This window comes from Balaenoptera ricei, chromosome 11, assembly GCF_028023285.1.
Source record: "Balaenoptera ricei isolate mBalRic1 chromosome 11, mBalRic1.hap2, whole genome shotgun sequence".
Taxonomy (NCBI): domain Eukaryota; kingdom Metazoa; phylum Chordata; class Mammalia; order Artiodactyla; family Balaenopteridae; genus Balaenoptera; species Balaenoptera ricei.
Window position 1 is genome coordinate 8,544,281 of NC_082649.1, and position 24,354 is coordinate 8,568,634.

Genomic DNA, 24,354 nt, shown 5'->3' on the forward strand with positions numbered 1-24,354 from the left:
TAAGCACCCTAAAGCAAGTCAGTTTTAGAAAGCTATTTAGAAAGATCCAAGAGTGAGGGGGCATCAGACAGAAGACGTCTGTTCGGTAGAAATGGGTCAACTGGCAGAGAAGGGGCTATGGGGCACCATGCCCTCACCGTGAAGACGGGACTAAGGTCAGTCACCTTTCAGAGCAGCAGAATCCCAAGGGGCGTTTACAGGAAACAGAAGAGTTGGTTTCGTCAGTGTACGTGTCAGTACCGAAGTCAGTGTGTTTTTTTGTTTTCCTGTAGTTTAAAAATTTTTTTTCCAAATACTCATAAAAAAAAAGAAATGCCCCCAAAAGGACAAAGTCGTTCCCAAACAGACTGTAATGTGTTGGGGCAATGGTGAAAGTGCCTTTCTGGCACTTAAGCCTCTGATGTCCATGTTATGACCTAAAAACTTCTTAAAATAAGGTAGGAAGAAGATAAAGTTGGCAAATCTTGTTTTATAGGGTATAAATCTTCATCAAATCTTCAGAAAATACCCTCAGTTTCCATTCTTGGGACAATTTAATAGTAAATAATAGCCCCGCCGCTGGGAGAAGGGAGATGGTCCTGCTAACCTTCCTCTGCTCTCGTGCTTCTCAGCGGAGCTCGTGTTACTCGGAGCAGGGAAAGGAAGCGCCGAGTTTGCCAAACTGGTGCTTTTTGTTGTGGCTCGTTCCCAGCCCGTGGCTCGGTGCCGGAACCTTCCCATAGCCCTCTTTTTCTTCTTATTTTCAAAATCTTAACCTGCAAAGAGTGATAGCAGGTATTTGGGGATAATACTCACAAGGAGGCTTATGAGAAATCGTCGGCAAGTTCAATGTCTGTTTTGCCCCCAATGCTCTATTAATTCTGACTTATTAATAGTCCAGTGACATGTCATTCTAAGAAACAGGGCCCACTGGACTCGAGTCCTTGTCAGAAAGGAAAAGGGCAGGCAAAGTCAGATCCTGCTCTTAAAGCTGAGCATTGCACCTGTATCCTAACCTGGGGCACCTGAACATCGGAGGTAGATGTGAATATATGAATAATTAAGGAAACCCAATTAAAACTGAGGAACTACTCCTACCCAAGCCCCTGAGCTATGAAGGTTTGGTAGAAGATTTTTCTTCAAAGTAAAAAAAAAAAAAAAAAAAAATTACAAACTTTATTACCATGTCACTAAGTTGAGAATTAGGAGTAGTTGTGGGAATTTGAGACTCCAGAGACTGACGAGAGAGAAAAGTTTTGCTGGGTTTTCCATTTATGTGACCATTTGGTTATTTTCTGGGGTTGATTCGTAAAGGAACAAATGGACTGATTAGAGCATACCCTGTATTTAGAAGACAATTAACATTTTGTTTTAAACGTTTTAATCTGAACAAAACTCTAACTTATTTGCAGACTTGCTGTGAGAAACAGTGCTCCCCGTGTCCTGGCTTTGTAGGTGCAGAAGGCTTTATCAAGACAGTGTCTGGTGAGGGGTTAGGTCGGTGCGGGAAGGAGAGAAGTCGCACCAGTTCTGAGGTCTGCAGAGTTGTCACCTCACTGCTGATGGAAGCATTCAGTCAACAGATTAACCTATTAGCAATATAGTAATACATTCCGGGTACAAATGATTTATAAACTCAAAAGAAATTAGTTTATGCTAAAACATATATAACTTTCAATTCAGTCTTTGCTTTAAAACAAGCGAATCTGTTAGGCTATTTATATATGCTTTGTCTTACTCAACATTTATTGTGCTTTCTTGTTTGTTATTCCATTTGTTGCAGTGAAGTAGGCTTTGGAAAAACCATTAACTTCTTTCCCCGCATGTGGCTCTTCCCCATCTTTCTTCATTGGCTTTTTCCGGTATGTCTGTTGGTTGTGTACATGTTGAAGAGAGAAAGAGAAAAGAATCTTTTAATAAGACCTTGTCTATAATGTGACATATGGTCTAAAACAATGCATGATCTTCACTGGGTACTGAACTTTCTAGTAAGAATTCTTGTTTGTAATATGACAGTTTTTAAGCTTTGGGTTAAAAATAATAATAGGGTAAAAACAAGACAAGACGGATGCATGAATTCCAACAATGAAAAGTTGTTTCTTTCGCCTTATCCACATCAGGTTAGTATTTATGTATTAAGTTTTATGGGATTAGCATTCAAATTATTCTGCATTAGTTGCTTACTTGGAAAGAATATGATTTTTTTGAACTTTTTAAAAAATCAAGGTACAAGTGACATACAACATTGTTAGTTCAGGTGTACAACATGATTTGATTTGTATATATTGTGAAATGATCACAAAGTCTAGTTTACCATCACCACATATAGGTACAGAACTTTTTTGAGATGAGAACTTTTAACATCTAATCTCTTAGCAATTTTCAAATATGCAATACAGTATATTATTAACTGAAGTCACCATGCTGTACGTTACATCCCCATGACTTATTTAAGGATGTAATTTTTTGAAAAATACAATTCAAGTGAAAAAGTGCTGTTACTTTAAAAGTACTAGTACCTGGGATTGGCTTGATTTGCGTTCTCTCATATTCTTCCCACTTTTTTTTTTTTTTTTTTTTTTTTAAAGCAATAGCATCAACAAGGGTCAAGACTGAAAAGCATACACTCAACTTTAAAGGACTAAGACTCTTTGAACCAGCAGGTAGGGCCACAGCTCTGAGCGCCACCGCCCCCTGCTGGGCTACCGATTCCCTTCACGTTTCAACACCAAGGTGATTGATTCCCTTAGCCTTCCTGCAACACTGAGCAATTTTTGGGGGGGGGGGGGGGCAGCAGGCCTGGGTGGTGGCTTTGTTTGGTTCTCTCAATGGTTATTTTAGAAATTCTCAAAGGAAACTTTTATCTCTTACAAAAGACAAAGCCTTGCCAGTCCAGTTTCAGGAACACAAGAGCGGAAAAGCTGTCAGAAGTTCAGTTCCCACAGTTGTCCTCTGTGTAAAACCACTATGCATTTGCTGAAAGTCAACCCAAACTAAAAAATCAGCAAAGCAGGAGAAAATACAGTTGAATACAATTTCAAAAGTACTGTTTTGAATAAACTGTGTGTTCTCATTTTTCTTATGAAGCTTTCTGTTTCCACAGCCCACAAAGGAGAGCAATTTAAAATCTACCACCACGTGAGGCCTGTGCTATTACCACGGCCATCAGTTCTCTTGTAACAGTCACTTTGAAATTGCATTTTGAAAATCTCTTCCACTGAAACTGTTAGTTAAAAAGAAAATGACACTTAAGAAAAAGTCAATGTGACCTTTCCATACTGGTTCGCCTTAAAATAATTTTTTTTCCCCAAATAGTGAGTCTACACTGTAGCAGTAGATGACATGGAAACAGTTTTTTAATATTAAGTTCATTTAGTCCATGTTTTCATCCGTTCATACAGAATTCCTGGATCTGTGTTACTATACACAGTGTTTAACTTTCAGAGGGCAGACTTTGGTAGCATGGTGCAAATACATGATTCGAATGCATATTTTTGATAAAACTGTATGCATGCATTGAAAAACGTCTAACAAAATGCCCACCAGACCATTAACAGTGGTTATCCTTTGAGGAGGAGGACACAGGGAGAGGAGTTAAAGATGCAGGTTTCACTTTGTACTGTGTGCACCTCTGTTATTTGAATTTATCAACAAGCCTGTGCTACCATAATATTTAATCGGTAAAACGAAACACATAATGCAGAAGTGCACAGGCTAGTGTTTTACAGTTGAGTATTTACCTGAACATAGAAGTTGAAGAACAGGATGAGCAGCGTCAGCATGTAAGAAGACTGGAAGATGAGGCAGCCGACGGGGAAGCCGCAGGGCCTCACGACAGCGCTCATGGTGTGGGTGACGGTGAGCACGAACTGCACCTGCAGGGGCGGCAAGGGCGGCACCACTCTGCAGTCAGGCGGGGAGAAATCGACTACTCGTACTCCCTGCATCTTGCAGGGGTAAAACAAACAAGACAACGCTCAAGCAGCCCACCGTCCTATCCAGAAATCTTGTTTGAAATTAGGAAGTGTATAAAATTGGCCATGATTAATTTTCTCCTGGAAAAATCACAGTTGAAATCATTTAGGTAAAAATGCTTTAACAACAGACATTAATTTCAAAAGTATTCACATGGACGTTTTAACACGCAAGGTTTCACTCTTAACAGTCCACTTTTAGAGGAAAATAGGCAGCCTCATCACACGCAGAAAAGCCTCTGACCTCCAGGGCTGGGACTGAGGCCATGCAGATGCTTCACATGGAAAAAAGCCGACAGAGGGATGACATACCAGCTGAGCCTGCGTGAGATACTTCTTCCACCAAAGATACTTGTGCATAGATGGAAACACCGAAAGGCCATAGTAGGTGTACATGAGGATGTGGATGAAACTGTTCAGGGTGGGTCCAAAGAAGCCTAGAAAAGTACAGTATAAATTACTGTTCTTCTAGAAAGTACGATCGTTCGTTGTCAAGTAATATTCTTCCTGTACATACCATAATTGAAGACAAATAACAATATGGCACTAACAAAATTCACCCTGATTCCTGTGCCATTATCCGGGGATTCACCCAAGGTCACCTAGATAGAGGGACTAACCTGGGGTAGGTTTTCAGTCAGTGCCAACCAAACAGGTAACTCCTGATTTGCAAAGGCTTTGCTGTTTCTGTCATTACCACCATCCAGTCAGGTGGCAGAATCTGAGGAAGTGTCTTTGCTTTCGCTAAACCTTTGATGAGCCATTTTGATTGTAGAAAGAGCCTTCGTACATGGCTGAACAGGGTGCTAAAGAGTCAAGGAAAATGTATTGCTCTTCGTAGTTAAGTAAATAAAATCTACCTGGTAGGGACCTAGAACCAGAAGATGCTGCAGAAGGTAAGAGAATACAGGGGAGAGAAAAGGTCCAGCAGAATAAGAGGAGGCTGGGGCAGGGGACAGGCGGGCATATGGGACTTTCCCAGTAGCCAAGCCACCTCGTGGACTTCTGGAACAAAGAGTGTCTAAAATCCAGTTTTAGGATCTTTCCTGTGCTGTGCTGAGCTGTGCCGTGGAATTCCCCCGTCCCCTGCTGTCCCCTTCATGAAATCTTCTGACATCAACGTGGGTGAATCGTGTTTCAGGAAACCAAGGAGCGAGGGCTGAGTTCTAGGTTGGGTCAACCAAGGGTCAAAAGGACTGAGCTGCAAGGGGTAGGGTGCCGGAGACGGAAACAGGGAACTCGTCGTAAGGATGACATCAATCAATGCAGGCAAAGGGTTCGGAACGGTGCCCAGCACAAAGCGAGCGCTATGCCTCTATGAGCTGTCAACCCTGTGGGAGAGGAGACGGGCTGTGGAGCCAGAGGACCTCCTAATAGTTCTGTCTCCTTGGACATACTAGTTTGTAAATTTTGTTTCTCATCTGGAAAATAGGTATAGAGTAATTATCTCTTAAGAGTGAGATGCGGTTAAATGAGATAATACTATATAAACTAAAAGGCACTGCACATATGTTGGTTAACTAATCAATTTAAATTCTCCTGCCTGGTTTCCCAATCCTGGATTAGTGATCTAGACAGATCAATTCAAGTCAATGAATAAGAAACAAGAGGAACACCACCAGGAATCTAGCAAGTCCTCATACACGGGCTGGAATAGCTTGTCAGGGGCAGTGAATTTATATGAAAACACAAATATAGTTTCAGAGTGCCAGGCAGCACAATATTAGTGACGTTTCTTTACCAACCTGAGTTTTCATTTCCATCAAATTAATAAAAAAGAGTAGTTGCTGATTTTTATAATATTCTAGCTTGAATAGAAATCATCACACACAGAATTCCTGTGAATGAAATACGATGTCTTTACGAAGTGATTATTCAAGACTGACTTTTAGATGCTTTAGTGAGTTATAAATGAAACTTGATAATCGTAAAACATACTTAACCTTGACAACGGTCCTGCAGTATTGATTTCAGCCTATATTTTGATTACAGTGCAAGTCTGCTGTAATCCTAATAACCAAGACCGGAGTATATCAGTCTAGGAGGCGTGTGAAGGTGTCCCTTTTCTCTTTGCTGCACCCCCAACAATGTTTCTTCACACTGGAGTTTAAATTTGCATCTTCACAGTCAATGATGTATTGCAAATACCCTTGGGGTTTTTAAAAGTACCATCTCTACAAGCTTCTAAATCCTAGGACAAAATTATTTTAAGTTTTACCTGTTCTAATTTTTCACAGAATACTTTTAAATTCTTGGGTACATCCCTGGTGGCGCAGTGGTTGAGAGTCTGCCTGCCAATGCAGGGGACACGGGTTCGAGGCCTGGTCTGGGAAGATCCCACATGCCGCGGAGCAACTAGGCCCGTGAGCCACAACTGCTGAGCCTGCGCGTCTGAAGCCTGTGCTCCGCAACAAGAGAGGCCGCGATAGTGAGAGGCCCGCGCACCGCGATGAAGAGTGGCCCCCGCTTGCCGCAACTAGAGAAAGCCCTCGCACAGAAACGAAGACCCAACACAGCCATAAATAAATAAATTAAATAAATAAATAAAATTAAAAAAAAAAACAAGATAATATCAAATAGAAAAGTACTGTTCTCTCGAAAAGTACTGTTCTCTCGAGCTCAGTGTTTCTCAAACTGCAGGTCATATAACCGACACTTCAGTCAACTGTGAAATCAATATAGTGAGAGTTGTCATTAGCTTTTTGAAAAAGTGAGATCAATTTTTTTCTTTTTTTAAGTGCATCACAGGCCTTCCCTGGTGGCACGGTGGTTAAGAATCTGCCTGCCAACGCAGGGGACATGGGTTCGAGTCCTGGTCCAGGAAGATCCCCCATGCCGTGGAGCAACGAAGCCCGTGCACCACAACTACTGAGCCTGCGCTCTAGAGGCCGAGAGCCACAACTACTGAAGCCCGCGCGCCTAGAGCCCATGCTCTGTGAGCGAAGCCACCGCAATGAGAAGCACACACACCACAATGAAGAGCAGCCCCCGCTCGCCACAACTAGAGAAAGCCTACATGCAGCAACGAAAACCCAATGCAGCGAGAAATAAATAAAGTGCATCACACAGAGCCGGGCTAAATACTGTTTCATGAAATTTGTTTCATACAAAATGTATACATATGAATGAGGGCATTGGGTTGTGATATAAAACGTATTACTTATTGAGCTCTCAGTAAAAAAAAAAAAAAAGAAAAAAGAAAATTGAAAGCCACTGCTCTGGTGGGTCACAGTGATGTGACTTTAATTTTTCAGAATGGAAAAACAAGCCCCCAAAGTTGACGTGACTCAACCTGTACCACAGCTAAGTGGTGACTGTGGAAGGTGCTGTATTTTTTACAGCTGCAGTTAATGAAGTAAAACTGCTCCAGCTGGGGTATGGGTTTCCGGCCATCAGGCATTTGGTGCATGGAAAAGAAAACATTTTTAAAATTTATCGTAATACTTAAAGATTTTGCCAGGATCAAAGACAAGAAACGAAACGGCCACTGGCAAAGCTTTGCTTCCCCGTGTGACAAGCAGGCTGGGCCGGGCCCAGTTCTCTCTCCTGATCGTGTGCAACGCTCAGTATGGGAGACACATCACATAGAACCGAAAAACTGACAACTTTACTTACTTTGCCCACAAGGTATCCAGTTCAAAACGCACCACCAGATGTTAAACATAGAGGCATGATGGTATACGTGAAGAAAGGTAATCTGACTGGTTTTTTTCCGCAACACAAAAAAAATCGTGTCCAGGAACTCTATTAATTTGGAGAAGTAGTACCACCATAACACTCTGGCTACCTGTACGAAATGTAAAACGGGAAAAAGACGAGGTGAGGCGTGATGCCGCCCCGGTGCTGCCCGCCTCTGCGTTCCCCCCCCCCCGTTTGTGTTTCACCAGCGCGCCCGGCTCCCAGGCTATCGAGAAAGCATCTCACCTGGCGTCTTTGCCTCCAGCTTTTCCTTATTCCCAGCAATCCAGCCCCCTCTGGTGGAAGGAATTCTCTTTCCAAAACACATTAACTGATCAAGTTGCTCCTCTGCACCTACAGAACCAAGTCTATGATTCCTCGGTTGATACAGGTTCTCCGCGGGCCTGGGGGGCTGCCGTGTCCGCTGTCCTCCTCCGAGCACACCCCCGGGCACCCTGTGTGCTGCTGAAGTGGTCGTTTCCTCTCCCAGGAGCCCCGCTGCCCCCACACGCCTCATTCTCACGCGTCCGGCATGCCTCCCCTATCCCACGTCTGGCATGCTCCTGTCATCCTATTGGCACTCCTCTCAAATGCCACCTTGCTCTGGAACGTGACCTCACCCCCCTATCTCAGGCTGAATCATCCCCTTCTTCATCTGTGGTCCCAAATTACTTTACGCCTCTATTATCAATAGCCACAATCATGAACAAGTCTCCTTCCCACTAGGCTGTAAGTCACTCCGAGGCAGAGATGGTCTCCTTCACCTCCGCTCGGGGCTTGGCAGGTCGCTACTGTTGTTCCACTGATTTTGATTCTTCTCTGCTCCTTTATTGTTCATATTTTGTCCCTTAAACATCATGCTTCCCGAGAGCGGTCTAGGACGAACACTTTCATGTCTCTTCCTCAGAAGAAAAGATGAAAAATCCAGGTGCTTCTCCGCCCTTCAACCCCCAGCCCCAGCAGGTCACAGCGAGGGCTTGCTTCCCTCCCAAGTCCCTCACACAGCCCCCATCGCAGGGAGGCGCTTGCATTGAAGGCACCGGGCTCTCAGCACTCACGGTTAAACAGAAGAGGAGACACTATATGAGGAGCTTTGAAATTAGAATTTAATGCTCTACTATTTACTTCCCATGAAGACAATCATAAGGTGTGCTGGCACCATCGTAAATGTTTGAGGGAATCATTAACCTTCAAAAATATTAAACCATAAGTAAACACATACATACAACAGTGGCTTTTAGAGAACTGTATGGTAGCCCAAAGTGTACTAGTCTGGGATAACAGAAATGAAACGGGTGTAGAGAAATCTATACATCTTACTTTTTGTATTACAGCTTTTGAAGATGTTTAAAAATGCTCATCTTAAAATTTTAATTAAAAGGTTTCTACCACCTCTTATTAATAACCCATGTTTTTCATTATGGAAATTTTCAAATATTCACAAATGCAGGAAGAGTAAGGAATGCAAACCCTCTGGTATCTATCCCTGAACTTCAAAATTTTCAGTATGATTCCAATTTGTGGAATCAATTCTGTTTCCTACTACTTTTTTTTTGCGCAGGGGGAATGTAACATAAGCAAATACAAAGTATCAGTTTATAACAACTTCTAATAGATGGGGAGACTTGAACATAACCACCGAGACACTATCTTTTTTTAAAAATTTTATTATTTTTTTATACAGCAGGTTCTTATTAGTTTTCTATTTTATACCTATTAGTGCATATATGTCAATCCCAGTCTCCCAATTCATCACACCACCACCACCACCCCCCTTTCCCCCTGCTTGGTGTCCATACGTTTGTTCTCTACATCTGTGTCTCTATTTCTGCCTCACAAACCGGTTCATCTGTACCATTTTTCTAGATTCCACATGCATGCATTAATATACGATATTTTTCTCTTTCTTACTTCACTCTGTATGACAGTCTCTAGGTCCATCCACATCTCTACAAATGATCCAATTTCGTTCCTTTTTATGGCTGAGTAATATTCCATTGTATACATGTACCACATCTTCTTTATCCACTCATCTGTCGATGGGCATTTAGGTTGCTTCCATGACCTGGCTATTGTAAATAGTGCTGCAATGAACATTGGGGTGCATGTGTCTTTTTTTTTTCTAATTTTTTATTTTATTTATTTATTTATGGCTGTGTTGGGTTTTCGTTTCTGTGTGAGGGCTTTCTCTAGTTGCGGCAAGTGGGGGCCACTCTTCATCACAGCGCACGGGCCTCTCACTATCGTGGCCTCTCTTGTTGTGGAGCACAGGTTCCAGATGCGCAGGCTCAGCAATTGTGGCTCACGGGCTTAGTCGCTCCGCAGCATGTGGGATCTTCCCAGACCAGGGCTTGAACCCATGTCCCCTGCATTGGCAGGCAGATTCTCAACCACTGCACCACCAGGGAAGCCCCCATGTGTCTTTTTGAATTATGGTTTTCTCTGGGTATATGCCCAGTAGTGGGACTGCTGGGTCATGTGGTAATTCTATTTTTAGTTTTTTAAGGAACCTCCATACTGTTCTCCATAGTGGCTGTATCAATTTACATTCCCACCAACAGTGCAAGAGGGTTCCCTTTTCTCCACACCCTCTCCAGCATTTGTTGTTTGTAGATTTTCTGATGATGCCCATTCTAACTGGTGTGAGGTGATACCTCATTGTAGTTTTGATTTGCATTTCTCTAATAATTAGTGATGTTGAGCAGCCTTTCATGTGCTTCTTGGCCATCTGTATGTCTTCTTTGGAGAAATGTCGATTTAGGTCTTCTGCCCATTATTTGATTGGGTTGGTTTTTTTTAAATATTGAGCTGCATGAGCTGTTTATATACTTTGGAGATTAATCCTTTGTCTGCTGATTCATTTGCAAATGTTTTCTCCCATTCTGAGGGGTGTCTTTTCCTCTTGTTTACAGTTTCCTTTGCTGTGCAAACGCTTTTAAAGTTTCATTAGGTGAGACACTATCTTATGTCTTATTTAATAAAATTAATGAATCTTTAATATCTTCTAATAGTCCGTCCACCTTCAAATCCACCTGATTTTCTCAAAAGTGTCTTTTTATTGGTTTGTTTAAATCAGGATCAGGGTCCAGCTTGCATTTATTTGATGTGGGTCTTAAGTTTCTTCTAATCAGTAACAGTTCCCTTTCCCTGCTCCCCTATTTTCTTTCATGTCTTTTCTTTCTTAAACTAGATCAGTTGTACAGAACTCCTAATATGGATTTGGATGACTGTTTCTTCCTCGTGTGGTTTAACTTGTTTCTCTACCCCCCACCCCCTCATTTTCTGTAAACAGCAATAAGGGTTAGAGGCTTAACTGGATTCAGGTTTAAGGTTTGGGGCAAGAATACAGTTGACCCTTGAACAACGCGGGGGTTAGGGTGCTTACCCTCTGCACATCGAAAATCTGTGTACAACTTACAGCCAGCCATCTGTAGCGTGGTTCCTCCGCATCTGCGGGTTGTACAGTACTGTAGTATTTAGTACTGAAAAAAGTCTGCGTATAAGTGGACCAGCGTGATTCAAACCCACGTAGTTCAATGGTCAACCGTACTTCAGACGTGGTTCTGGGTACTTCCTATGGAATCACATCGAGAGGTACCTAACTTCCGATATTAAAATTAACAGTGAGTTTGGGTGTTAACAGCCTAATCTAATCATGATGAAGTGTCCATTCAACTTTGACCCATTACTTTCATCATTTACAGATGACTGCTGTCTAGGATCCATTACTTCACTAGAAGTTGCAAAATGGTGATTTTCAAATTCTCTTCATACTTATGCATTTTTCTCTTTATAGAGAAGAGCTCTTCCTCTTTAGCTATTTGGAAACTTACATATGAAAGGCAAGATAAATGTTTGATTCTCATCCTTTAATTTTTTCGTCTAGAACTTCTAGGTGTTCTAGCAACCTTCAAAAGGTAACAATGAGGGTTTTTTTTTTTTTAGTATCATTTTAGACTCGGTTTTTCATAAATTTAGTATGTCAGTATTCCTTTTGATACTCAAACTGTCCCACCTTTAGCCGTGGGAGTCCCTTCAAGGTGGCTCCTACATCTTCTTGTCATGACCCTAGTGGTCTTGGGTAGCTTCCTTGCCCTGTCACAAGATGTCCTGGATTCTTCTCATATACATTTCCCACCCCAATCAGGAATCGGCCAACTCTCTAAGAATCGTAAACCCTTTTGGTGGATTACATTTAGAGAGCACAATTTTGGTATCATTGCTGGGCTGTCAGAGACTAACTAGGCCTTTCCTGTACACAGAGCTAAAAAACACATTTGTTTTTAGAAAGAATAAAGTTAATTCTGCTATTCCCAATTTGAATCTGTAATTACTGAGTTTTAGTTTCTTTTTTTCTATGTTTCAAATACTAGTTGTAATAATAGTATTATTATTAGCTTACCCTAAGTATACCTATAATAGTCTCACAACAAGCAATACCAATATTTTTATTAATAATAGCAGCCCCCCAAGTTACTGAATGCTGTTAAGATGCATCTCACTTGGGATATGCAGTCAAAACACTGTTTTAAAGGCACTTGAAATAATTCTTCTTTGGGTGGTTATGTCAACAACTAAATATATGGGTATATTAATTTACTTCATTTCCGAGATATCTGGGGGGAGGCTGCCTTGTAATCTTTTAAAATTTGTTTTATAATTATGTAAAAACACCAACTGGTTCTGAAATATAAGACAAGGTACGTTCAGAGAAGTCTAGCTTCCATCCCTATCCCCTCTGACCTGTTCCCTCCCCCAAAAGGAAACCATTTTGTTAGCTTTTGGTTTATTCTGCCATTGTTTCTTTTTAAAACCATAAGCAAATATACACATATTCCTATCATTTCTTGCCCACAAGGCACTGTACCGGAAGCACGGTCTGCGGGCTGCTCATTTCCACTGAGCTACGTCCTGGAGATGATTCGGTAACAGGACAGCGGTCATCCTCATCCCACTTTGCAAAGGGACCCACTGTATGGATGCACCATGGTTCATTCAGTCTGTCCCCCAAGTAAGCACTTCTACTAGGACGGGAGACCGTTTCTTATCTAACCCCAGCTTCCATCGTCGTATCTGGAAGGAGAAACGGTTACAGATGGTTGACTCACCCGGATATCGGCTTCCCCTGCACTGGTAAGGTCCTGACACTGTAAGTTGTAGCCTCCTTCCCAACTGGAGAGAATAAGCTGTCAAAGAAACAAGGGGAGAAAAAAAAAGTCAATGTGAGACTTTGGACGAAAACTGAATTTCCCATTCATGTTTCTGATTGGCGTCTATTCAAGATTGAGTTCTTCCCAGAATGTCTGACTCGATCCTGTCCCCAAACACATGATACCAAAGGATCTAATTCTTGCTGTTGAACTGATATCAATGGTTACAATAATTTACTTCTAACCTCCACATCCGTCAAAAACAGAATTTAGCTATCATTTGAGTACCAAAATATTTTATGTAAGGAATTTATCTAATCATATGTTCTATAAATAAAATGTAGAAGTAAAATGTAAACAAATGTGAGGAAACTACACTAAAATGTTAAAACTTTACATTGGCTTATATATAAATAGTTACTTGATCATCTCAGTAATTTTATGAATTATGTATTTACTACCATTTTACAGATGTGAAAACCAGGGCTCAGAAACATTCTTAAATCATTTTCTTCATTTTATTTATGCGATGTGGTAACCAGACATTTGTGCGATTATAACTGATTAACATCTGTTTTCCCCATTATGCTCAAAAAACAAAGTGCTCCATAAAGTCTACGCCTCCTTCTTTGCTCATCTTCACATCTACACTTCCTTGCCCAATGACTGGCATGGAGAAAGTGCTCAATGACTATATGATGAATGGATTATTTGCTCACAATCATATGGAGAGATAGTGGTAGAACAATGATTGGATCCAGGTCTTCTAATTCCTTGTCTAGTATTCTTTCTACAACATCATAAGAAAATGACACACCATTGTAAAGCAATTATACTCCAATAAAGATGTTTAAAAAAAAAAAAAAGAAAATGAACTTTGTGGAAAATTCTACAGAAGTTTTCTCCATTCTTTCCCACTATTACTAAGAAACTTAAAATTCTAGAATATAATATAAGGCCTTTGACTTTGATTTACATGAGATATTATATGTGAAAGCCTACAATTTTCTGTTGCTTTATCAGAACTGTATAAAGGTACAGAACTGTTACAATACACAAACAGAGCAGGGAGGGACAGATATTCATGAACTGAACAGTAAGAAGAGATGAACTACTAAGAACATTGGGAATGTTCTAGAACCTTTGCAAGTCTTTGCTCTACTATCCTTATTGACTTCTCTATCCTTCTAACAAAAACACCTTTCAGTTAACATCATGACAAGTACAGATTATCAGGGTAAGTGAATCTGGTGAAAGTAAAGGAGACTGACCTTTCCTGATGGGGTCTATTACAGATCAAGTCACCCCCCAGGTACCCCACAGCTTTACATGCTGGTTCTCAAAGGGGAACCCGTGACAGGCCACAGGGGATCTAGGAATACCTAGAAGTGCATGTAAGTTTTTGTGTGCCTTTTTCAAAATAAATTACTTAACTTTGTAAAAAGATTAAAAACCCGTATGGAGGGGCTTCCCTGGTGGCGCAGTGGTTGAGAATCTGCCTGCCAATGCAGGGGACACGGGTTCGAGCCCTGGTCTGGGAAGATCCCACATGCCGCGGAGCAACTAGGCCCGTGAGCCACAACTACTGAGCCTGCGTGTCTGGAGCCTGTGCTCGGCAACAAGAGAGGCCGCGATAGTGAGAGGCCCGCGCACCGCGATGAAGAGCGGCCCCCACTTGCCGCAACTAGAGAAAGCCCTCGCACAGAAACGAAGACCCAGCACAGCCAAAAATAAATAAATAAATAAATAAATAATTTTTAAAAACCTGTATGGTCAGGCTGTAGTTTTGCAGCCAGGGACTCTAGTATCAACTTTGGGTAGTAACGATACAGAGGCGGGGAAGGACAGGCTGTATTCTGCTTTAGTCAGCTCTATCCAGGCTGTCCCCATCCCCATGGCACCTCTGCAGGACTATCTGACAAACTAAACGGCAGAAGTCAGCAATCAGGCTACGGGAGGCTCTAGCTGCTCACCTTGGACCCTTCCTAACGCCCTAGCTGGGCTGGCTGGCAGAAACCACCCAACCTACGTGTTGAAGAGAAGGAAAGCAGGCTGGCAAACAGGGTTATTAGCCTTAAGGAGGTATGGACTAACTCGCTCCGAAATAGGATTAGGGTCCACTCCCCACGTCCACCACCGGAATCCACGCCGCTGGCGTCTGCTGACTGTAGCCCTGCAATCATCTCCTAAACGGACCCTCCGCTTCCATTCTTGCCCCCAACTCACTCTGAGTCCATTTTCCATGTAGCAGCCAGAATAACCTATTTAAAAAGGGAGATCCTGTCACTCCCCCATGAAAATCCTCCAGTGGCTTTTCATTACACTTAGAAGAGCAGCCAAATTCCTGACAAGGCCCGACGTAACCTGCCCCCAACCTGCCTCGTCTTGAATCGGTCCTCTGCCCACTGTCCTAGCTCCTAGCCACAAGGCTCCCGCTCACGGGCCTCGAACGCCTCAAGGCCTCCACACTTGCCGATCCTCCTGCGCCGGCGCCTCCCCGGAGCTCTGGACGCCGGGCTTGCTCTCATCACCCAGCCTCAGCTCAAACATCACTTCCTCAGAGAGGCCGCCCCGCCCCGCCCATCGCTCCCTCTCGCACATGCAGAGGCTGTGCTCCAGAGCTTAGAACACAATCTGACACAGTGCAGGAACTCAACACATTTGTTGGAAGAGTGTTAGTAATTTTAGTGTCGCTTTCTGGCCTAAGCAAACATCTGGCCTGGACGTAACAAGTTAGCAAGGTTAAGGTAAGCTATCCTTTGACTAGAGTCTACCAAACATACCCCATAGCGTCAGAGAGAAGACCTTATGCCCTGAAAGCAGTTGCTGTTGGGAGACTAGGAGGCAATCAACCAACAGCAGTGATTTGGAACCAAGAGACGGAAGACTGTGAAAAGAGAACCACTGGACAAGCCAGAGTTAAAACTCGTAGTGGAGAATGAGCTCCACGCAGACGTTCTCCCTAAAAAAGACAAACCATGTGCCTGGCTGTTCAAACGCTGAACCGTCGCCCCTGCTGACGGCGGCTGATGCTCACCCGGAGACCGACGAGGCCCTTCCGCGGGGACTGACTGCTACGCGCACTCGTCCGAGAACTCCTCAAGTACAGACACCGCGTCTGAACACCTCTGTGGCCCCTGCGCTGCCCCGAGCAGGTGCTCGCTGAATGCAGGCTGAACAGAACTGATTCATCCTTACACTCACGAGGGAGTGAAGTAGGACAGACATCGTATCTCCATTTGAAAGCGAAGCCGCCTGAGGTTCAGAGAGCCTAAGTAACTCCTCCAAAGTCGCAGAGAAAGTGAAAGGCTGACACCTGAATTTGGGTCTTCTGCCTCCACTGCACCGTGGCTTCCAGCAGGGATTAGAGCCTCCAACGCAGACAGATGGTCAGGCCGGCTCTCCTGATGCAGCTGCCACTTCTGAGAACCACCCAAGGAAGAGTAACTCTCCCTCTGTCATACAGGGAGAAACTAACTCCGTAAATTACTATCTTGCAAGCTTATCTAGTGAACTAAAATCTACCCCGAGAAACCTAAAATAGAAATTCCCCTTTTAGAGTCAGGTAAATTAGGGAGCACCTATGTGACATGATTTTAGAGCTGTCAGCATGGCTTTCCTGACCCCAGATTCTGTCTCCTGCACTCTGAGGCCTAAAATTCCATAATTAGAGTTTCATGACAGTCATTTTAGATAATGGTTATTAACCATTATTAGAATGGTGCATATTAGACTAATGTACAGATTAAACTCTATGGGTGAGATGGCCTGTATTTTAGGCAAGAATTTATTTTCGTTTAGAAGCCAAGGACACCAGGAAGACAGCTATACCTATGCCACTGTTAGCCATTTATAATTTATATGAATGAGTTTATCCTAACTTTTCCCCAAAAAGATTGTTCTGTTTTAGTTCTCTCTCTCAAGCACATTTATTTAACACTTTTCGATTTTCTCTTGTATTATAGTAAAATAACCTTTGGTTGTAATAGGCAGGGCAATCATTACTTGTTCTTTTTCTTGTGAAATTACTTAGGTTTGGCACGTTATAAAGGAGCAGGGAAGACATGATGTAATGTGGGGAGCCACAGCCGAGCTGGAATGTCACTCCAGGCCTCTGGAAGTCAGTCCTGAGGATACACAGTGACCCAAAGATGGGAGGAGTATCCTTTAAGGGAACATATATTTGCATTTCGGTCAAACTAATTGCATTTGATATTTAACTTAAAAAACACTGTTACTCAATAGCTGTCTATTCTCAGGCAAATCAGGTTAACTTTTCTAAGCCTCAGTATCATAATCTATAAAAGAAGAAAGCTATATATGATCTTTAAAGGCCCATTCAGACCTAAATTGTGATTTTAAATTACAATGAAAGACTAAGGACTAAAGAAATAGGTCTAAATTGGGATAAAAAAAAATTCAAGTTAGAAACAAAGACTTCTAGGACTTTTCGAAAGAATAACATCAGATACTGGAACAGGTTCTTGAGATGTTAAAGAACAGTACTGATAGCAACCGTGGATAGTTCTAGAATGCCAGATGTAATTGCTTCTAAAAATCACTCGGTCACTGTTCTCCAGCTTTAGCTACACAAACACTTACCTCTGCCAGCATGTATGCGGAGAGAAGTGTGATTCCAAGATTGTACAAGGTGAGGATGCCCCTGAGGGAAAGAGCAGCTCTGCTCCTCATGTATTTGTTGCCCAGCCATATGCAAAGCAGGTACAAGACAGTGAGAGAAAAGGTAGGAAGGTAGGAGTCCAACATGAACCACCCTCTGACTCGAGAATCTGCAAAGAAACACACAGTGAGAATCCCGAGGGCACCCCGCGCGCTCAGTTGGGAGACGCCGTCATGTGCGCTGTATTTGCTCACCCAAGTTCGACAGGGAACTGCAGGCCACAGCGTAAGCAAGCTGGGTCTGGGTTATAGTTCGGAAGAAGAAACCAGTGGGGGCTGGAATAGTTAAGGAGGGGTCCGTGGAGCAAACAGGGTTTAAGTTGAACGCTGAGTGACAGGGACAAGTAATAAAGGTGGGAAGTCACAATTCTTGAATGTCTAACTTCGGAACAGTTACCGTAGTTACTTTAACTCAATAAATATTAAGTATTATGCCATTTTATGGATGTAAAAACAGCTCCGAAAGCGTCCGCATTTGCAGAAGGCGCTCCGGTGGCTGGGAATTCACGCCCGACTCCCGTCCATTTTACCGTTCTGCTGCCTCCCGTGGAGAAGCTTTGGGTTGGCAGGAGAGCAGACACAATGAGAGTGTGTCCTAATTCCTGGAACCCACGCTCCCTGGAATTGGCTTAGGATCACTGTGCGTAAACCAGGCACAGCTGAGCGCTCGGCTGAGCCAAACAGAGCAGTGGGATTCCAGGAGGGCCAGCAGGAGAAGCTGCAGGTGGCAGAGGCAGAGAGCCCTGGAGCTGAGGATTCAGAAGCGAGCGCAGAAAATCCAACCGAGGACCCAAACCCGATCGTGGACCAAAAGTACAAAGAGCCAGGCGGCAAGAACCTGGACAGAGGTGTCCCCCCTCTGTTCATCTAGGTTTAAAAATTTTAAAACCTAAATAAAACACACATAATAGATCTATAATATAGCAATTAGAAAATAACTGTAGGCACAAAACGATTTTTGTTCTCTGCTCCTTTTTGTGGCTTAAACAGAGAAAATGACTTGGCCCAGAATTACGACAACTGCATGCTGCTTTTGATCTCTGTAAACATTGCTGTAGGAACTGGTTTCTCCCTCTTCCTGATCCCTCGGGCCCCCGCGGTCCCAGTTCCCCTCTCTGCTCCCTGCCACCCCATCTACCCCGAGCTTCTCTACACCCGCCATCCTACAGAGCACCATTCTGTGAGCAAAGTGCCTTCTCAAGCTCTGTCCCACCGCTTCTTCTGTAAACTTCTCCTTATTCTGACAGAGATAAAAAGGTAAGAGAGGAGCATTCACGCAACTAACAGATATTACCTTTTGCACAGCTGGCTCACAATTATCCGTCATAAATTTTGTGCGCTGTGCCACTTCCTAACGTCCCCTCCACATCCTACGTGCCACGTGGCCTAAAGCCTCCGTGTCTTTCAACCCCCAGATTGAGGTCCTGGCCTCTGAAGGAAGCCAATTCCCTCTGCTCTTCCCTAACTACAGCTCATCATCTGCATGACAAAATAGTTATTTCACAATTTACATGTTGTCATGGCTATAATACTGTTATTATAATTAACATTTACTGAGCACTGATTTTGTGCCACACACAGTCCTAAAGCCTTGTATATACATTAACGTCTTAAAAATTCTCAAAACAAGCTAATGATATAGGTGATATTATTTTTAACAGCTTTATGGAGGTGTAGTTGATAAAGTCCTGCACATATTTACTGTGTACAATTTGCTGAGTCTGGACATCTGCAAACCCCTGTGATGCCATCACCACAGGCGAGGTGATAGATAAATCCATCACATAGGTGGTACTATCTCCACTTTATGATTGAGAAAAATTGGGTAAAAAAGTTAAATAACTTGAACTAAACTGCTACCCTGCCTCTTGTTAATGGTATTAGGGGTTGAACTGTGTCCCCCAGAAAGATGTGTTCACGTCCTAACTCCTGGTATCTGTGAATACAACCTTATTTGGAAATAGGGCCTTTGCAGACGTAAGCCGGTTAAGATGAGGTCGTACTGGATTAGGGTGGGCGCTGCTCAGTGACCAGTGTCCGTCCTGACAAGGAGGGCAGACTGGCTCTCAAGGAGGGGAAGGCCACAAGGAGACAGAGGCGGAGACGGAGCCACGCAGCCACAAGGCAACAGCAGAAAGCAGCAAGGGCCGAGGCATGAACGGGCTTCTCTGAAGCGCAGAGAGAGCAGGGCCCTGCCGACACCCTGACTTCCAGAGCCGTGGGAGAATAAACTGCTGCTGTTTCCAGCCGTACAGTCTGTGGGCTTTTGCTACGACAGCCCCAGAAATGAGCACGCATGGTCTACCTCCTTGCTCTCCGACTGCCTCAGAGGTGACGGTTCTACCTCCCAGCCACAGTGCACGCTCCGTGAGACCCGACTACGTCTTATGTTTCTACTCTGTCTCACTCGTAACTTATCGCCACTTAGTGCGGAGCTGACGGGAAGAGTCATTAAATGCGTATCAATCGACACACTGAGTCAAGCACGTTTAGCTAACACAGCGCCTGAGGCTGGCATTTTCTTTTGTCCCAGCCCTGTAAATGTTTGCCGCCGCTGTTGGGGAAGACCGTAACTGTTTCAACCAAAAGATGGGAGCAGATACTTATATCATTTATTATCTTTGGGGCTTGAGATGTTAGCTCTGCATCTGGGTCACGTATTTGCCTAGAACCGTCTCCCCTGATGGTACCAACGTGGTGTAGGTAAAGTCAGAAAAGGCTTGGGGACACCTGCCGGTTTAGCAGGAGGCCTGCCAGACAACTTAAGTTTGGGCCACCCCTCAAAGGGGAAGTGGGCACTTGATGGCCTGGAGGCTAGACTCCCTGTCACTGTGGAGGTCACCTGATCCAGCTGTCAACTGTCAATCTCACAACCTCCTTGCTACAAAGGAAACTCCCACAAAAATGACCACAGCTGAGCAAACAACTGCAATCCAATCCTTAATTAATCCCCGTCCACAGTAATAATAAATCATCCCAGGTCACAGTGACCTTACCAATGGCAAAGTTCAGTGTGACCTTGGCTCAGAGACACTGATGGTTCTAGTACAAATGTCACGTAGAAAGCCGGTCACCCAGAAGCCCCGCATGCCTGTTAGAGCATCACGCCCTCGACGCTACCCGCTACAACGGTACAGCAGAGAACACGTCAAACAAAGCAGGTTACGAGCCACAGGTCCCACCCTGCCTGTAGGATCATCACAAGGATAAAATGCAAAACAAAACGAAAACCAAAGGCAATGTGAAAAAATATACATATATTTTAAAGCTCTGTACAATCAGTATCGTTTCACTAAAACTATATCAATAGTCGTTCACACAGGATGGTTTATGGAGCCTGTATGGAAACTGGAGAGCGGTCTAAGTCATCTCTGTGTGATTCTGTTTAAAGATTTTGAGAAAGAGGAAAACGTCCTCACTTCCCTCCTCCTCCCACCCAATAATGCTGAGTAGAGAACCTGTAGATTTTCCAGCTTTGTGAACCAGCAAGGCTCAAGGGAAACAAAACATGCTGTTGAAAATTTATTCATTTATTTGCAAAATATAGCGTCTCACAGGTTCCTAGAACCGTAATACACCCTGGAGATAACAGTCACGGATCCTGCCCTCGTGGGAGAAAGAGCTATGAATAAAGCGTATGAAGGAAATCCAGAGAGGCTGAAGTACAGCATAACGAGAGGCTTTCGATTTGCCACTCTCGAGGGCAAACCTCTGCCATCCTGGTCAGGGAGAGCCTATCGGAGAAGGTAGCGTTCAAGCCGGCACCTGACGTATGCGGAGGAGCTGACTACACTGGGGAGGGGGAGGACCCAGCGGGAGGAAGAGCATCTGAACGACTTTCACGTGTCGAGGAAACGAGAGACGTCTAGAGCAGCACTGGCGTCGGGGAGGCAGCTGCGGCTGCACGGTACAGGGCTGCGTGGTCCACGACGAGGAACTGGGTTTTCATCCTGAGGACGCCGGCAGGGGCTGGGGAGTGCGAAGCTAGAGTACCGCATTCTACAAGTTAGGCTTCTAAAGTATCATAGCAGCTGGCGCTTAACAGATGATGAGAAAGGGGCAGACGCATGAGGACGCCCTGCAGTGGCCTGAGTGACCGGTGATGGAGGAACCGTCGGGACACTCGGATGGCGGAGCTGAGGAGCCCCACCCCGTGGCCCCGGGCAGACGAAGCCCACACATCTTTAGAGGGAGCGGACCAGGACGGGTAAGGGCAGAAGGACTGCGTGTGACTGTGCACGTGAGGAGGTGGGAGGAGGATGGGCGGCAGGGGGGAGAGGAAGCAGCAGACCTGGAAGGAAGGGTACCGCCACCGTGGCGGCCAGAGGCAAGGAGCACACGGCACTCTGTTCCTGCTCCCGGAGCTTGAATCCCAGGAGAGGCTGAGCAGGAGGCAGGCGGCGCCTCTGCATGTTCTGGGAGGAGGACATCGAAGGTGAGGGCGGGTAAGTCCCTCCATGCCAAGTACCATTTTCAAGACACCAGAAAGGACAGCATCCTCTTCTCTAACTAAACCGGGTTCCTTCCACATTAAGTTCTCAAGCAGCTCACTCACCCCGAGGTCCAAACATATTGTCCAAAAAGGCATTGATTTCATCATCAAAGGCCTTTAGATGCTCCTGAAAAGACAAAGAAAAAATGATTTAAGTGGGTGTTTCTGGAATCTCTCAAAATGAACCACTGCCAACAACATGAGGTTGACAGACTCTCCAAGGGTCCTGGCCTTGAGGACTTTTGACTGCAGAGACTTAAGGAAAGTGGACCAGTAAATGCAGCCTCACCTTCACAAGCTTGTAAGGATTTGGAAGGAAACAATTCCTCTTTCATTTTTTTAGGCAAGAGGAGTCCTGGAAGACAGGTTTGGTACCTTTAGACACTGAAGGGTTACTGACCATCCCATTTCCCTTGACAATGCTTTTAGAGGCGTAAGCTTTTCCGTAAGCAACTTCTATTGCTGCAATTAACAGGGGTTGTGTGCAAGCAATAGGGGAAGTCTACACCTGCATTACATAATTATTAAATGAAAATTCAGCTGAATTGTATTTCACAAAGCTGAATGTAAAGCCATAAAGACGACGTTTTTCAAGTAAGGAAATTAAGCACTATAGCTATTTTTCCCATTACCTTTATGTTTTGTTTGTTTTCAAAACATTTTCAGTACCTTAGCATCTATTTAATGTTACAGTAGATATAGCGTCACTAGGGTATCCCAGATTAACTACCACCACTTTAACTGGATTCTGGTTGGGATTGGAGAGTTTCTGCTAAGAATCTTAATGCTGATAAACTGGCTGCTGGCTCTTGACTTGGCTCCTCTTCACGCTGGTCTGACACTATACCTCTCAAAATACCTGCTCAGGTGTTCCCTACCCCTGCTGCTAAGGTCTAGAGCCCCTCCCTCAAGCAAAGGTAGGAAAAGATGGATCACTGCACAGTGCTCTTAGGAAAGGGATCTGTGAGGAGGATTTTGGGCGAGTGGACCGGTGCCTGACTACGTGTGAGTTTCCTGGACGGCCCTCAGGAAGTCTGTACAGAACATTCTCCATAATCAGTAGCTGGAGTGCAGTCAAAAGCATCTTATTCTCAAAGAAAACATAGGTGCAGAAGAGGAGAATTGAGTTCCTGCCATCTGTAAAGAAGATGTGCACGTTGGTGATTGGCACGTACAGTTTGCATCTGTCCCTTATTCATGTCATTGATCCGAAGAGAAATGTCAAGGAAACTTAGGTCTCTGGGAACCTTAGGAAGCTCGGGAAGGAGGATAACGATGAAAGCCTAGCATTTATTAGCACCCACGACTTGCTGACCAGTGTATTAGGACCTTTGTTATTTCGTCATATCCCTATGAAAAGTATCTGGGCTAAACCAAGTTTGGAAGGTTTTAAACAGTGTCTTTACCTTTGGTTTCCATAATGGACATCTTGGGAGACCTCCAGATTGGATAAAGGCCAACTACCTAACATCTCAGTGTGACAGAATTTTATTTGTGTTGCCGTTAGAATAGGGCAGATCTGCCCAGAGACACCTCATTCCTGAGCAAAGAATGTTAACCTCACTGATGTTCCCACCCTCATGACAGACACCAATAAAATCTTCATTGCCACATCTACCCACAACATTTAAACTTTTCCATTTTGTTTGCTAGGGTTCAAAATCCATCTTCCAACATCTGTCGAGCTAAGAAACCTCTAAAGGTCACAAAGCTCGTATTATTTCTATTATCTTGCAGAAATTTAGTCACAGTGGAGAAAAACAGAAACAAAAGAAAAGTTAAGAGGGGAAGACATGAAGAGAAAATAAGAGAATGAAAGATGAATACGAATGAATTCTTTCAGTCATTAATTTACTGATTAACTGCTTTTCTGGACATTACTATGTACCAGCACCGTGTTAGATGCTGAAACATGAAGTCAAATGAGGCATGGTCCTTATCTTCAGATAGGGTAACAGGCAAGTAATCAGTAATTACGGACCAGTGTTTTTTAAGGAGGATGAGAGGGGTTTACGGGGACGTACTGTAAGAAGGGAGAGAAAGGAAGTATTATTCAGCCATAAAAAGAAGGAAATCCTGCTATTTGCGACAACATGGATGGACCTTGAGGGCATTACGCTAAGTGAATAAATAAGAGAAAAACAAATACTGTATGATCTCACTTATGTATGGACTTTAAAAGAAACAAAACAAAAAAACCAAACTCATAGATACAGAGAACAGATTGGTGGTTGCCAGAGGTAGGGTCTGGGGGATAGGAGAAACGGGTGAAGGGGGTCAAAAGGTACAAATTCAGTTATAAAAAAAATTAAGTCAGGGGGATGCAATGTGCAGCATGGTGACTACAGATGATAACACTGTATTGCATATATGAAAGTTGCTAAGAGAGTAGATCCTAAAA

The 24,354-nt window shown here is 43.8% G+C and overlaps 1 protein-coding gene and 1 long non-coding RNA gene across 2 annotated transcripts; one reads left to right on the forward strand and one right to left on the reverse strand.

Moving 5' to 3' along the window:
* Positions 1-1,724: 1,724 nt before the first annotated feature.
* Positions 1,725-23,381, reverse strand: ELOVL2 (ELOVL fatty acid elongase 2). Its single transcript, XM_059937767.1, has 9 exons — positions 23,360-23,381; positions 22,354-22,415; positions 22,017-22,080; positions 17,384-17,571; positions 12,740-12,817; positions 7,569-7,740; positions 4,266-4,390; positions 3,720-3,854; positions 1,725-1,847 (listed from the first exon to the last, which is right to left on the reverse strand). The coding sequence occupies exons 1-9, from the start codon at positions 23,379-23,381 to the stop codon at positions 1,725-1,727; spliced, it is 969 nt and encodes a 322-aa protein (XP_059793750.1).
* LOC132375397 (uncharacterized) lies at positions 2,028-2,883 on the forward strand. The gene is made up of 3 exons (XR_009505997.1): positions 2,028-2,099; positions 2,568-2,712; positions 2,856-2,883. It is a non-coding gene; the product is annotated as an uncharacterized LOC132375397 (long non-coding RNA).
* Positions 23,382-24,354: the final 973 nt, after the last annotated feature.

Excerpts from the sequence above, each read along its gene's own strand:
- ELOVL2 (XM_059937767.1), bottom strand. The coding sequence starts at position 23,381 with ATGTCCATTATGGAAACCAAAG. Across the intron at positions 22,081-22,353 it reads TTGTCAAGGGAAATGGGATG|GAGCATCTAAAGGCCTTTGA; the intron begins GTCAGTAACCCT and ends TTGTCTTTTCAG. Across the intron at positions 12,818-17,383 it reads CCGCATACATGCTGGCAGAG|CTTATTCTCTCCAGTTGGGA; the intron begins GTAAGTGTTTGT and ends TTTCTTTGACAG.